This window comes from Lynx canadensis, chromosome B2 (genome assembly GCF_007474595.2).
Source record: "Lynx canadensis isolate LIC74 chromosome B2, mLynCan4.pri.v2, whole genome shotgun sequence".
Classification (NCBI taxonomy): Eukaryota; Metazoa; Chordata; class Mammalia; order Carnivora; family Felidae; genus Lynx; species Lynx canadensis.
In genome coordinates this window covers 96510800-96527649 of record NC_044307.1, presented here as the reverse complement: position 1 = coordinate 96527649, position 16850 = coordinate 96510800, and the positions used below count along the sequence as shown (strand labels likewise).

General features: G+C 34.9%; 1 protein-coding gene across 2 annotated transcripts in view; it reads left to right on the top strand.

Annotated features, from left to right (window-relative positions):
• Positions 1-16850, top strand: part of ATG5 (autophagy related 5) — a 128092-nt gene that overhangs the window by 25577 nt on the left and 85665 nt on the right. For both annotated transcript variants that reach the window (XM_030316050.2, XM_030316051.1), the window contains one exon: positions 4328-4406. In XM_030316050.2, the coding sequence (XP_030171910.1) occupies positions 4328-4406 (79 nt within the window). The remainder of the gene's footprint in view (positions 1-4327; positions 4407-16850) is intronic.

Genomic DNA, 16850 nt, shown 5'->3' with positions numbered 1-16850 from the left:
AGACTACTGTGAGCACCCTTGGCTGACTTAGGAACATATCCGTTATTGCTATACATGTGGCCAGTATGTGTGTATGTATTTTAGCAGTAATGAAAGGGTGAAGAAGAAACAGCTTATGCAAAGAATAATGAAAATATTACTCATTTTGAGAAATTGAATTTAGAAAAGACTAGATCAGTTTAAGGAAGAGAAAGAAAATGAATAAAATGTGAAAAATAGACCTCACACTAACTTCTGGCACAGTCAGTTGTTATGGGGCGGTAGATGGAACCTTTACTGTTGGGTCTCTTCTGGGATATATTCCAGGTTCATATCCTCACCGCTTCCTTTTCTGTTAAATTTAGGTTAGATTGGCAGGAGTAGCAACATAACAGATAAATGGCTACATTATGATTTACTTATAGTTATGGCTTATGTGGTTTCTGTGTTGTGGGTTAGCAGCCTCCTGACAAAACTATGTAGAATATCTATTTAGAGGAGTTGTACAAATTAGTACTTTTGAAACCCTTGATGTAAATCAGATTATAGTGTAAGAGAAATTCAGTACCTTTAATTTTTGCCAGTTCTGTTTTTGGTTATAGATTTTCTTGCATATTAATAAACTCATCAGAAATAAGCAGTCTTGGAACCAGTTAATTCAGATAGTATATTTGTTTGGAGGTGGTATCCTTGCATCAAAATCATTCTGACATAAACACCTGCTTTGAGCCGTATATAAGCTGTAGATGTTGACCAGACAGTATAAGGAAGTAGATAGTTTTTTTTTGGTGCAGTTTTATTTTTAAGGAGTGTTACAGGGTAGTTATTAGCTATTACATTTAGAATGCTTTTATATTAATACTTTACATACATTTATATTTAAATATAAGTATTAGGAACCATAATATTTAAATTTCATCCTAATATTTATCAGGATAAAGAGTCTTCACTTACCATCTGAGGAAGTGAACTTAGATAGATAGAGTCTTCATTTACCATCTGAGGAAGTGAACTTAGATAGATACACAGACAGACATATGTTTAAGTCATTTTATAAATAACTTAGAGACGAATAAAGGAATAGTGAATGACAACTTTATTAGAGATTTTAAGAAGTATTTAAATACAGCAAATTCAGATTTTCACTCCGTATTTTCCTGGTTTTGAAGGTACAGATACCTGAAATGGGCAGTGTCTTCTGAATGCAACTAACTACTCATTTGTTGTCATGTAAATAGACCTCTAAGAGGTTCTGGCTTATTGGTACTTTACAGCAATGCTTAAAGAAGTTTTTAAAACCTTTGACAGATCATGATTTTGTTGTAAAACTTGTGTTTACATTAGTAAGTACCAATTCGAATGATCAATACTTTTTCATTTCTACGTCATATGATTCCTTCCTGTCATCTTTGGTACAAATCTGCCTTTAGCACTTACCTGCTTCCTATCAGGTAAATTGCAGTGCACAAATAGCATACAAGATGTAAAAATACTATCACACATCTTTTTAGCAAAATGATCCAGATTCTTGTCATAAAATATTGTATAATGGAATTCTTGCTGTTGAACGACTAAGTGGATAAGAATGCCATCTCTTTAGAAATACATTGTTCAAAAACAGATGAACATAGGGGAAGGGAAGGAAAAATAAAATAATATAAAAACAGAGAAGGAGGAAAACCAGAAGAGACTCTAAAATACAAAGAGCAAACTGAGGGTTGCTGGAGGGGAGGTAGGTGGGGGGATGGGCTAAATGAGTGATGGGTATTAAGGGGGCACTTGTTGGGATGAGTGTTATATGTAAGTTGCTGAATCACTAAATTCTCCTAAAACCAACACTACACCATATGTTAACTAACTTGAATTTTAAAAATATGTATCTATCTATATAAGTATATACATACATATATATATATAACCAAAAAAATACATTGTTCATTAATTAGTTTTTGAATTCTTTAAAATTCGCCTAGAATATCATCTAATGACTCATAATCTGAGATTTCACTTAAATGATCAGTTTTACGGTCTAAAGTCTAAAGTACTGCTCTTTTTGTAAAAATCATCTGATTTATCCGATAATTGCATAACATCTTCCCTTGTCAGTGTTTCTTCTCTTTCCCACTATGCATGGAAAACAAGACATTTTTTTGCTTTCAGCCATGTTAATGATACCTAAAAGCAGATGGGGTCTGGATCCTTACTTTATGCTTTCTTGAAATATGATATTCTTGGTGAAACAGTGAGAAAATGGAAGGATGCATTATTGTATCATCCTTCTAGGCATGCCATTATTCTTCCAAATTGCTACTATTTCAGTCTTTGTTATCTTTAAAGCATAGATGGGAATAATTGATGAATAATGAAATAATTCCTAAAATGATGAACTAGAACTCCTAGAATAGAACTAACAGAGGTCTCTTTTGTAAAAATACAAGGCATTATATAGAGCTCATACAATTTAAGAAGTTCAGAGAGAAGGATGAGAATTGATAGAATCTGTAACTTGTCTATAAAGCAGCGTTTTTATTTTGTTTTTTTTAATTATTATTTTTATTTTAGTTTTTGGCAGGCTAGGGCTTTTTTTTTTTCTTTTTTTCTTTTTTCCCCTTCCATGGCTTCTGAAATGTTTCTGAAGGAAACGCTCTATTATTTAGGTAATCCAGAATTTCCTTCAGTACTCATACTTGGTTATGAAAGATTTGTGTTAGATGCTAACTTTCAAATAGAGACGTTCGGGGGTGTTATTAAGAGATATAACACATATGTGACTAAAACTACCTACTGTTTTATTTTACTAGCGGGGCATTCATTCTAAATTATTTCTAAATAAATACATGATCTCTAGTAATTGATGACTTTTTCACAGTTATGTTGTGTAGATGTAAGCAAACATAACTAGTATTAGTTAATATTTGAATCTTGGTTAGGCAATGTATTGGGTCACCATTTTGAGAGGAATTAGATGTATTTCCAAATTTTTCAGCTTTTAAATCTAGGCATAACTCACTGACATTCAAAGGACAGAACCGTATAGGATACCAGCTAGTCGTGTTTTTGCTTTTTTGGGGAGCATTATTTAATTCTATTTCATTATTTAAGCCACTTTAGATTCTTTGAAAGGATGATTTTAAAAATAAGGTTTGTTGAAATCTGCAAGGTTTGTATTATTAACCTTGTATTTATTGCTAAATAATTTGCTTCACTGTGAGTAAAGTTATATTAGGGAATGTTCTCTTATTTAGAAGTCCAGAATATATTTTTTCTTATTAAAAAAAATTTTTTTAATGTTTATTTTTGATAGAGAGAAAGAGACAGAACGTGAGCAGGGGAGGGGCAGAGTGAGAGGGAGACACAGAATCAGAAGCAGGCTCCAGGCTCTAAGCTGTCAACACAGAGCCCGATGGCGGGGCTCAAACTCATGAGCCTTAGAGCTGAGAGATCATGACCTGAACTGAAGTCAGCCGCTTAACCGACTGAGACACCCAGGTGCCCCATAGAATTTATTTTAAAAAGGGGAACCTGGGTAGCTCAATCGGTTGAGCGTCTGACTTCGGCTCAGGTCATGATCTCACAGTTCGTGGGTTTGAGCCCTGCGTTGAGCTCTGTGCTGACAGCTCAGAGCCTGGAGCCTGTTTCAGATTCTGTGTGTGTGTGTGTGTGTGTGTGTGTGTGTGTGTCTGCCCCTCCCGTGCTCACGCTCTGTTTCTGTCTCAAAAATAAACATTAAAAAAAAAAAACAACCCACTTTAGTTTGAGGTTGCAGAAAAATATTCAGTGACTTTGGAAAATGTTGACATGATGTTATATGAAAAAAGCAGGGTATAGTATTATGTAAAGGATAAGCTTAATCTATATTTAGATATGTATGCATAAATAGAAGGCTGGAAATTTATATGCTATAGTAATAACCAAAAATGGATGATTGTATGCTTTCTTAGGTGCTCTTCTTCTTAAAATTTTCTAAAATTTTAAGTTGTTTTAAAAATAAAAAAAGAAATTTAAATAAGCTTTAAAAAACTGGTTGCCCAATATGAACACTGGGATGATAATCAGGTATTGCAGTACTGTGATATAATAGTGGTCATGACTGATAAACGATGTTTTAGCACAATCCCATTATGTATATTGAGGCTTCGTTGGGGAATGAAATGGTTAGAAGAAGGACTAGTACCTGGCAACAATACCATATTAGCTTAGGCAAGTAACTGTGTAAAATGTTGTCTTCCTGTGATTTGTGGTTAAAGCCCCCTGATATTTGATGTTACAATATGTGCTGAAGTTTATTTTGTAGTTGTAGTTATAACTTTAAAATACTCTTTCTTAAAACGTACTCTTTTGTTTTTAGGCATTATCCAATTGGTTTGTTATTTGATCTTCTTGCATCAAGTTCAGCTCTTCCTTGGAACATCACAGTGCATTTTAAGGTATGGTTGAAGTAGCATTTCCCATTTATCCCACTTGTGGTATTTAGTAAGTAGACTTATGAGTAGAATTTTTGTTTTAAGCGAAGTTGTTTATTGCCTCTCCCATGATACTTTTTAATGCCTAAGCTGCCACTAGTGTTCATCCATATAGGTTTCGATTTATTCCTAACTCTTGGCAGATCCATTTAAACATCGTATGTATAAATGCCTATTTGTTGGAACTGAATGTACTACATTTAAAATCTGAAATATTTTGGAATATTTATATTCATTAAAAAAAAATCTCAAATAGGAAGAACAAAGTCCTGAGTTTAGATGTAGGCATAGGAGTAGGGAGGGATACAGCTTAACACTGTTGAGTAACTCTAAGGCTATTTTGATTGAATTGTGAGAAGGGTTAGGAGACAGAAGTCCAAAGACAAGATCTGAGTGTGTTTTGAGAAATTTTAATTCCTGTACTTTTTAAGACCAGTCCAGATTTATTGTAACTTAATTTTGTCCCAGTATTTTATAACATGGTCTGTCTTTCCCCTTAACCACCTTGATTTTTCAGCCCCTGCTCCCCAAGCAATTCACGAATACTATTGAAGGATTGAAATACCTCTATTAGTTGATCACTAGGCAGTGATTCTCAGAGGGTTATGGATTGTGGGAGGGAGGTATGTTAAAAGATTGAAAAGTCGTATTAAGTGTCTAATTTGCTTTCCTGTAAGCGGCACTCATTCAGAGTCACTGCCTAAAGGCTGCTCACCCATTCTTCCTAAGATGCTTTCCTTTCCATTTTACTAAAAGTGAGTGTGTGGGTCATTGGCGTTTATTTCCCTGTCATTTGCACTAATGTGCTTTGCACAGTACCATGTTACCACAGGTTTTATTACCACAGGACCATACAGAGTGAGGATATGGTTCTGATACGTGTGACTTTCAGTTACTATGGTACCATGCAAATCAAAGGCTGCCTGTATATATAATATTTTAAGTTTAGAATGGTCTGAAGATAAAACTACTCCAAGAATAATGAGGGTAAAGGTTCCATATTGCCTAACACATTAGTCTTTCCCATTATGTTGAAAAATAATTCCCATAATTAGATTATTTGCATGGGTGAGAAGGATGCACTCTAAGACTTTGAAATCTAGGTTAAAACATATCACAGCTACACTTTTATTTATTTATTCAGCAAATACCAGAAACCTGCTGTGTGCCAGCCAAACACTATTCTACAAACTTGAGGTACATGAGTGAATGACCCAGAGACGCTCGAAACACTCACACACTGTATGGTGCCCAGCTGGCACTACACACCAAGCCCTCTGTAATTACCCATTGAATGAATCAGTGGATTGTAATAATGATAGGAAAAGCTTCAAATTGTTATGATTGTTTTAGTGTAATGGTTCTCAAAGCAGTCTGTGGACCCATAGGGGTACCCGAAGCTCTTTGAAAAGATCCATGAGGGTAAATCTGTTTCTGTAGTAATAATAAGATGCTAGTTTCCCTTTCCTCTGTGTTTCCATTTGTACTCACCTGCAAAAGAGATGGTGGGTAAAACTGTGGTGCCATAGCACAAAGCCGGGCAGTGCACGCACCGCACTGTGCAAGTGGTTATCGTATTCCTCACTGCCACAGTCATTCACTTAAGACTATTCTGGATGAAGCAGTACAGGTTATTGATTATTATTGACTACATGCCTTTTCAATCTGCTTTGTGATGAAATGGAGAGTGTATATAAAGCACTTCTGCTGTATGTCAAAAATGATGGCTGTCTTAAGGAAAAGCACTTGTGCCCTTGTTTGAGGGCAGGCCAAACAAGTCACTTTGTTCGTGAAACACCATTTTTTTATTTGAAAGAGTGACTGACAGTGTGGTTATTCATATTTGGTCATTTGTAAGACAGTTTTTTAAAATAAATGAAGTGAATCTCTCATTGCAAGGACAGCAACTGACAATATTTGTTGCCAGTGATAACGTGAACTTTTAAGTGAAAATTGGAATTTTGGAAAACATATCTGCTACCATGAGCTCGACAGCTTTATTATTCTTAAAACAATTTTCTGATGAGATTGGTGGTCATTTTAACATCTGCTTTTTAAGAAATTTTATGTAAGAAATGTGTCAGCATTTGGAGATCTACATTAATTCAGTAAACAAATAATTCCCAAATGGTCAATGCATGATGTTACAAAATAATGATTGTGAAAAAGATCTGTTCAAAATACAAGGTCAGAATCAGGGATTTTAATGTCACAGATCAAAATGTTTATTGATATGTTTTCAGATTCCACATTAATGTTATAATAAACTGAAACTAGTAAGATAATTTATCTGTTTTCTACTAAGCCACACATTAAAAATATTTGTAAAACCATAAAACAGTGCCAGTATTCTCCCTAAGTTTTTATTGTTGTTGTTCTGGAAAATAGTTATTTTTCACAAAAAAAATGATTTTTGTGTTACATCTAATGGTATATTCTTGGTATTTTTAAATGAATTGCTTTTTGAGGTCTTTAGTAGGTCACACATTTTCTTCCCAGATGGGAAATTTATTAGAGAAATCCAAAAAAAGCGGAATCTTAGAGCTAATAAGGAAATTATGGAGGATGTTTTAAATTTGCTCAAACTACCAACGTGTTTCTCATAGCTGCCCTTTGTACACTTTCTGCCCCTAGCCTGTGTTGGAAGAAAATTATTGCCCAGATTTCTTTCTGTAAATTAAGTTCCCTTTATTTAGGGTTATAAAACTTAGCTTTCCTCAAAAGTTGTCCCTGAGTGTTTAATTGATGTGGTCCATTTCTGTTGCATTACTTTATGGCTTTTGATTGATTACAATAAAATTGAGTAAGCATTACATTTGCAGGTAGCAAAGCAGTGCTTTTAGAATGAGGGAGCAGAGTTTTGTTTTGTTTTTAGTTTCTAGATAATAGTTTATCAACAGATTGAATTTATCAAATAATAACTTTGTCAGTTGATATGAATGTATTTTATCTCTTATGATACTGCATTGAGTATGCCAGATGGTGTCTGTATTTTAACCATACAGTTTGCAATTTATTTCTTTTACAGTTGCTTTCAAAGATATTAATTGATTTTGATTAGGTTTTATGCAATAATAAGCTCTCCAAGAGACTCTGTCTGCATAAACACACACACACACACACACACACACACACACACACACACATATTGGATCATTTTGTAGTTCAGACTGAATTCTTGGTGGGGGAAATCTTTTAAAAAGCTTTCAGGTATTTTCTTTTTAACTGACTTTGATGCTTGTCATTTGAATAGATATATAATGTTCATAGTAAATGAGTTTTAATGTCTAGAGCAGTGCTCTTCAGACTTGTGCATACAAATTACCTGTGTGTCTTGTTAAGGTGAGGATTTTGATTCTGATTCTGTAGGTTTGGGCTGAAGGCAGAGGTTCTGCCTTTTTATTTTTTTAATTTATTTTTCTTTTTTTTCCATTGGATTTTTAGACTTTATTGCATGAGTTCATCATAACTTCACAGTCAGCATAGATGTTGACACATGAACATATTTTGTATCAGCTACCATAATGATTGCCGTTCCTACAAGAAAACGTATTTAGTTGACAAACCATCCTCCATGGAGGAAATATTAAATGATCACCAGCTGTACAATGAGCCTTATGTTTTATTTTCTTATTTACAGTAGGAGGTCTAGCAGGACTTAACTCTAGCTAATTGATCCTTGGGCCCTGTTCTTCATGATACATATTATGTAGTAGCATAATTTCATTACATCTTATCAATAGAAGCATTATTTGTCATTACAGGAGGATTTGTTCACTGACTCCCATTATTTTCAGGCTATACATTTAACTCAACCTGAGCAAAAATTTGTTTCACAACTGTATTTGTAGGTGTTAACATAACTTTCTTCCCACTACACTTTCTTGACTTTTCAAGAATGCCACCAGCTCACTTTGATTATCTAGATGCATATACAATATGAAATACTACCTCATCCATAGGTTCACTCATTTCATTAACAGCAGTGATATTAATAATTTTCTTAATTTTAGAGGAATTTGCATATAAACAAATACCAATAGTAGAATTAATAGCTACTTATCTCAAATGACTACATGGATGCCCCCCTCCCCCATATCATACATTTGAAGAATCTTCTTACATAAATGTAAAATAAGAAAGGAAGGAATCAAACCTGCTCAAACTGGTGTCAAGTCAGTATCATAACTCCTATGTCTTTCTAAATGAGTGAGGTATTAGTAAAAATTATATAACTTTGTCAAAGTGAAATTATAGGTTCAAACACTTTATATCTTGTTTTTATTTTAAGTTTATTTTGAGATAAAGTGTGCATGGGGGAGGGGCATAGAGAGAGGAAGAGAGAGAGGGACTCCCAAGCGGCCCTATGCTATCAATGTGAGCCCTCTGTCAGTGTGAGCCTGATCTGGGGCTTGATCTCCGTGAGATCATGACCTGAGCCGAAATCAAGAGTCAGACACTTAATGGGCTGAGCCACCCAGGTGCCCCTCAAACACCTCATATCTTGATGACATATCCATTCTGGCTTGGTTTCTAAGATGCAGCATCACCTATTGTACAATTTTTACACTTCATGATCATACATTATAATTGTTCTGAGTAGCTCCTTAGTGATTTACCTTATTTCATTGATGTTAACAGCTAACCTAACTCACATAAGTACAATAGACATGCAAGAAGTAGAAACAGCTTGAACTATTCTTCTAGCCATTATCCTAATCTTAGTTGTCCTGCCATCACTATGAATAGATGAAGTTAATAATTCTTGCCTTACTGTAAAGACTGTGGGTCATCAATGATATTGAAGCTATGAATATATACATTTTTATTTATTTTTCTCATCATGATAAATGTACTCTTGAATCCCCATCCCCTATTTCCCCCATCCCCTTACCCACCTCCCCTCTGGTAACCATCAGTTTGTTCTCTATAGTTAAATCTGCTTTTTGGTTTCTCTCTCTCCCTCTCTCCCTCTCTCCCTCTCTCTCTCTCTTTTTACTGGTTTGTTTTGTTTCTTAAATTCCACATGTGAGTGAAATCAAATGATTTATCTCTTTCTCTGACTGACATTTCATTTAGCATTATACTCTAGCTCTATCCATGTTGTTGACAAGGGCGAGATAATCATTCTTTTTTACGGCTGAATAATAATCCCATTGTATATTTGTGTGTGTGTGTGTGTGTGCATGTGTATGCACGCATGCACCACTTCTTCTTTATCCTTTCATCTATTGATATGGACACGTGGGCTGCTTCCATAGTATGGCTGTTGAGGTTCTGTATTTTTAACAAATTCACAGGTAATGTAATACTGTTGGTCCAGCAGACCACATGTGGAATAACATGAGTTTGGAGAACAGTGCAGATCTAAAAGTTAATGATATTGTGTAAAGAACCAAAAGGTTGTAAGGATGATTCAGAAAATTAAAATGTTTTTAGAAATTTTTACATTATTTTTGGAATTCTGAGAGAGAAATAATTACATAATTGTAAAGTGTTAACTGCTTTAAAACGTAGATCTGAATATTTACTTTGTTTTCTTTCTCTGTTTATCAAAACAAGAATGAAAATGGTAACTTCTTCAGACTTTTCTAATTAGCATCAAGAACATTTTTGATTCCTAAACTTCATTAGCTTATTGAGAAAATTATTTCTCTTCTTCACTTTTTTATTTAAAAAATTTAAATGTGTATTGGAAAAGTTGAGAGTTGTCAGGTGAACATCTACATATTTTTTTACCTGGATTTGCCAGTTGCTAACATTTTGCTACCTTTGCTTTATTTTTCTTTCTCTATGGTTTTTTTCATCTGAAATTTTCATTATTCCTATAGGCATACTGTTTGCAAAGCTGCATTATAATTAAAAAGTTGCTTACAGTGTGTGAAATTTTTAAAAATAAATTTGTAGTGTGATTCAAAAATATAGTAAGTAACATCAGGTGAAGATAGTGGGCTCTTTAAAATGCCCAGTTCTATTGCATATCCTAAGTAAGAGTTTCATGAGTAAACAAAGTCAACAGTAACTTGGTGTTTTTCTTTCTATCCTGATAATGTGGTACTAAATTGGTATAACTTGGTTCTGATAAGAGCACAAATTTTAATTCTGAATTTTGACCGTGATTATTAGGCGTAATGGTTCAAATTTGCTAGGTAAAAGAGGGTCAGCATTAAGGTAAGTGCTTCTGTGCAAACACTACAGAATGGTTGTGACTAGACAAAATTAGGTTTTTGGATCAAAGTATTCTCTATCTTTCCTACAATGCTTAAAAGGCACTACTATGGGTTTTGACTGTTCTTTAATTTGTATGACTGCCCCACACCCTTTTTCTGATGAACAGATCCTTTCTTGCTAGGCCAAGAGCCCCTCTGTCTCCCTGGGGAAATTTACTATATCTCTTGCTTCTTCACTATGTGTTGAAGACATAGGTCTGAGGTAGCTCTCCCTGTTCTTGAGTACACATCACAGTCAGCTTCTGCTGCAGGTACTTGCCAGCTCTAAATATTGGTGGTTGTTTCGTAGTATCTGTCAGTAGTGTATTATACTAGTTATTTGTTGCTGTGTAATACATCACCACAAATGTAGCAGTTTAAAACAACACAAATTTATTATCTCACAGTTTCTGGGGATCTTTCTTCTTAGGGTCTCACTGTAACCGTGGTGTTGGCTGAGCTACATTCTTGCCTGGAGACTGAGAATCTTCTTCCAGGCTCATTCATGTTGCTGGCAGATTTCATTTATTTGTGTTTGTAGGACTGAGGGCTCTTTCTTATGTTAGAAGCTGCACTGAGTATCTAAAGGCTGCTTGAAGTTCCTTGCCATGTGGACTTCCCTGGTATGGCAGCTTACTTCACTGAGTCAACAAGAAGTCTCTAGAGCTAGAGACATTGAAATTTTTTTAATGTTTATTTATTTTTGAAAGAGAGAGAGAAACAGACAGAGACAGAGTGTGTGGGGAAGGGCCAGAGAGAGAGGGAGACACAGAATCTGAAGCAGGCTCTAGGCTCTGAACTGTCAGCACAGAGCCTGATGCAGGGCTCAAACCCACGAACCATGAGATCATGACCTAAGCTGAAGTCGGATGCTCAACTGACTGAGCCACCCAGGCACCCTGTGATTGGAGTTTTATATAGCATGACTTAATCGTAGGAGTAAGATCCCATAGCCTTTGCCATATTCTTTTGGTTAAATGCAAATAAAAGTCTTGTCTATAGTCTAGGGGAAGGGATTGCAGAATGGTGTGAAGGAGGTGGAGATCATGGAGGGTCATGTATACTTAAAACTTTATAAAATATGGTTTGTTTAGCCATTAATTTATTCATTGAATATTTATTGAGGTTAACATCTGCTTTTCAGCTATGACAGAGTAATTGGATTGGATTTTTCCTCCAGCCATAAACAGCTATAAAACTGGACAAAATATATGAAGTAGAGCTCTTTTCAGGCACTGGACATTAGAGAGAAAGAACAAACAAGGTGAGCACCACATTTAGCCCATCTCTGTGCTTCAGGGCAGTTTCCTGACTGTGTCATGGGGAATGAAACTCAAATAGAGCAGGCAAGTCCTGATGAGTTAAGGATGCAGAAATTGGAGTTCTGAGCCACTGAAGCAGCTGGAATTTGCTAAGCAGGGTATCAAAGAAAGTATCAGTGTGACTTTCCCAAGAGTCCTTTACTGAGAGTTGGGCTAAACATGCATAGGCAATATTCCTTAAAGCCAACTAGAGAATGCATGTTAGATTGGGATAGGTCCCACTATACCTGGAGAGGTTGGATTCCAGCTCATCTGGAGAGAGACCTAGTTAACCTAACTAAACATTTATCTGAGACCAGAAAGACCATGCTATAGGAGTAAGAATTATATCTCAGAGCAAGATTAGCAGATTATGATCTGTGCTAAATCTGGCCTACTGATTGTTTTGTGTGGTTTGTGATCTAAGGATGGTTTTTATATTTTTTAGTGGCTGAAAAAATGATTACACAAGAAAAGTATTTTGTGAAGCTTGAAAATTATGTGGAATATACATTCTAGTGACCGCAAATAAATTTGTTTTAAAATGCAGCCATCAATGCTAATTCATTTACATATTACTTTTGGGCTATATGGGCAAAGTTGAGCACTTGCTATAGACACTGTATGGCCCACAAGTCTAATACTTTTACTGTCTAGCCTTTTACAGAAAAAGGGTGGCCAACTCCCATTAAAGAGCAAGGATTGCTTTGGATCTGTTCTAATAAAGCCTAAAATTAGGCCTTCTTGGGATCATACAGAGAGGCACGAGGCAGAACAAAACTCACCAAGAAAGACAATACAATCTAGAAAACCCACACCATATTTACAGGGTTCAGCATACAACTAATTATTACTATACATGCAAATAAACAGGAAAATTTGAACCATATCAAGGGGAAAAATGCTATCGATAGAAACTGGTCCTGAGATAACCCACATTTGAAATTCGGAAAAATGAATTAAAGCAACTATTAACTCAATGACTTAAAATAAGATTACACAATTATAGAACTGAAAAGAATAATATCTGAAATGAAAAATTCACTGGATGGGCTTAACGGTGAATTGGAGATGACACAAGATGGGTTCTGTGAACTTATAGTCAGATCCGTAGAAATTATCCAATATGAAGAATCAAAAGAAGAAAATCAGTGCTGGTGGTGGGGGAGACAGAGTTCCGATGACCTCTTGGATAATATCAAGCACTCTTACATATATGTACTTAGAGTCCTAGGAGGAGAGGAAAGAGGGAAGGATTCAGAAAAATGTTTTTAAGAAATAATGATTAGACTCCCATTTTTAGTTGTTTTTTTTTTTTTAATGTTTCCTTTATTTTTGAGAGAGAATGTGAACAGAGGAGGGGCAGAGAGAAAGGGAGACAGAACATCTGAATCGGGCGGTGTACTGATGGCAGAGAGCCCAGTGCAGGGCTTGAACTCATGAACTTTGAGATCATAACCTGAGGTGAAGTCTGATGCTTAACCAACTGAGACATCCAGGCTCCCCTTAACTGTTTTTTTAATGTTTATTTATTTTGAGAGAGAGAGCATGTGTACACGCGTTTGTGCAAGTGGGTGAAAGGCAGAGAGAGGGGGAGAGGGAGAATCCCAAAGCAGTCTCTGCACTGTGAGCACAGAACCTGACGTGTGGCTCAACTTCTCAAACCATGAGATCTGGGACCTGAGCCCAGATCCAGAGTCGGATGCTTGACTGACTTAGCTACCCAGGTGCCCCGATTAGACTCCCATTTCTTTATTTCAAAGCTACAGTAACCTAAACTCCATAGTATTGGCCTAAGGACAGACATAAATCAGTGGAGTAGAAGTGAGAGTCAAGACTAAAACATAAATTTGTGGGCAGTTGATTTTCTATATGGGTGCCAAGGCAGTTCAGTGAGGGAAAGAATAGTTTTTCAACAGATTGTGCTGGCAAACTGGATACCCACATGTAAGAGAATGAAAGTGACTGTATATTAAAAAAAAATAATACGTTGGAATGGATCAGAGACCTAAACGTAAGAACTAAAATTATTAAACTTTCAGAAAAATAAATAAATTTGTGACATTGGATTAGGCAGTGAATTATTGGGTATAACACTGAAACCAAAGCGGGGGGGGGGGCAGGTAAATTGGACTTGATCAAAATGGAAACCTTTGTGCTTCAAAGGACGTAAAAAGATAACCCATAAGAGAAAATATTTGCAAAATCATCTTATCTAAGAGGGGTCTAGTGTCCAGAATATATAAAGAACTCCTAGAATTCAATACTAAAAAGGTAAAGAGCCCAATTAAAAATGAGCAAAGTAAAAATGAACAAAAAAAAATGGGCAAAGTATTTGAGCAGACATTTCTCTAAAGAAGATATATAAATGGCCAACAAGCATGTGAAATGATGTTCAGAATAGTTATTAAAGAAGGGCAAAGAAAGACACCATTGAGTTTTCTCTTCGACCCACTAAGATAACTGTAATCAAAAAGCTGGATAATAACAGGTGTTAGAGTGTGGATTAATTGGTACTCTCATATGTTACATGTTACTATTAGAAATGTAAAATGATGTGGCTGCTTTGGAGACCAGTCTGACAGTTCCTCAAATGATTAAACATAGACTTGCCATATGACCCACCAATTCCAGTCATAGTTATTTACCCCAGGGAATTGAAAACATATGTCCACGTAAGAACTTGCACATGGATGTTCATAGCAGCATTAGTCATAATAGCCAAAAAATGGAAGCAACCCCAGTGCTTATCAACTGATGAATGAATAAACAAAATACATAGCCATACAATAGAATAACATGGATCAACATGTTCAAATAACATGTTCAAATAACAATTTGAAACAACATGGATTTGAACTGCGTGGGTCCACTTACATACAGGTTTTTTTTTTATATATATAAACATACTACAGTATTATAAATGTATTTTCTTTTCCTTATTATTTTCTATTCTCTAGCTCACTTTATAGTAAAATACAGTATAGAAAACATACATAAAATAGGTGATTGACTGTTTATGTTATTGTAAGGCTTCCAATCAGGTTATTCATAATTAAATTTCTGGGCAGTCAAAAGTTACATGTAGATTTTCAACTGCATAGGGAGGGATGTGAGTTGGCACTTCTAACCACTTGTTCAAGGGTCAACTCTATAATTTGGTCATGGAAAGGAATGAAGTATTGATCCATGCTATGGCATAGATGAACTTTGAAATGTCATGCTAAGTGAAAGAAGGAAGACACAAAAGACTGCATATTGTATACACATTGGGATGCATTTATATGAAATGTCCAGAATGTGCAAAATCTAGAGACAGAAAGTAAATTAGTGTGACTGCTCATAAATACGAGGTTTTTCTGGAGTTACATAATTTGATAGTAGTGATTGTTGTACAACCTTGTGAATATACTTAAAACTACTGAAATGTACTTTTTTAAATGGTGAATTTTAAGCAAATATCATCTGAATTATATCTCAGTTTCTAAAAAAGAAATAATGGTTAATGATTTTTTGTATTTGGGGGAGAAAACAATCTGTGTATTGGAAGAAGCTCAGGAAATTCTAAGCAAGTAAATATGTAGCATACCTAGGCATATCATAATCAAAATTCTGAAACCCAGTAATATATAGAAAATCTTGAAAGCTGCTACAAAAAAAGAAACATGACCTAAAAGAGAACAGTAAATGATGATGAATGATGGATGATGTCTTATGAGAAATCAAAATACAATACAGTGACATCTTAAGACACTCAAAGAAGCTACAGACAGGAGTGAAGAATACCAGAAATGGTTAATAAAATGGTAAATACAAAAGATTACCTCCTTTAACTGCTTTAAAAGGGATATGACTGTTTAAAATAAGAATGATAGAATTTTACAGAAGGGTTAATACTACCATTGAAATAAAATATATGACCACAGTTGTCTAAAGGATAGGGTCACTGAATCCTCAGTTAACTCTGGGTCAAAGAAGAAATCACAAGCGAAATTTAAAAATACTTCAAACTAAATGATAATGGAAACACAACATAATTAAAGTTTGTGAGCTTCGTATAAAACCAAGCTTAGAGGAACTTACAAACTTTCTGTAGTAGAAAACATAATTTATACTGATATCAGGAATGAAAAATGGAATATTACTACAGATCCTATAGCTATTAAGAGGATAGTGAGAAATAAGATGAACAACTTTATGCCAGCAAATTTGACAAATTGACATACTCAGTGAAAATACAATTTACTGAAACTGACACAATAAATAGCAGATGTGAATAACCCCTAAATGTGTATAGAAGTTGGATTTGTCATTAAAAAAACTTTCTTGTAAAGTGAAATTTGTAAAGTTTCGTTGGTGAATTCTATCGAATATTTAAGGAATAAATAGTACCAATCTTTACAGACTTTTTTTTCAGAAAATAGAAAGGGAGGGAATATTTCCCAGTTTGCTCAACAGGCCAGAGTAACTGATGCCAGAATGTGTAATGGGTATTAAAAGAAAAGAAAAAAAAAAAAAAAACAAAAACACAGACCAATATTCCTCATGAACATAAATGCAAAAACTCTCAAGAAAATACTAACAAACTGAATCTAGCAATATAGGAAAAGGACAATACACCACGACTGTGTTGAGGTTGTCCCAGAAATACAAGGGTGATTTAGCTTTCAAATATCAATGAATACATATAATTCAGCACATTTACAGACAAAGGTAGAAAAATCATACAGTCACATAGATCCTTGCTGAAAAAGGCTTTTGACAAAATTCAGTATCCATTTGTCCTCAAAACACTTAGCAAATTTAGGAATAGAAGGGAATTTCTTTGATTTGACACAGAGTAAGTATAAAAGCCTATAGCTAAAATCATGCTAAATGGTGGTTTACTGAATGTTTCA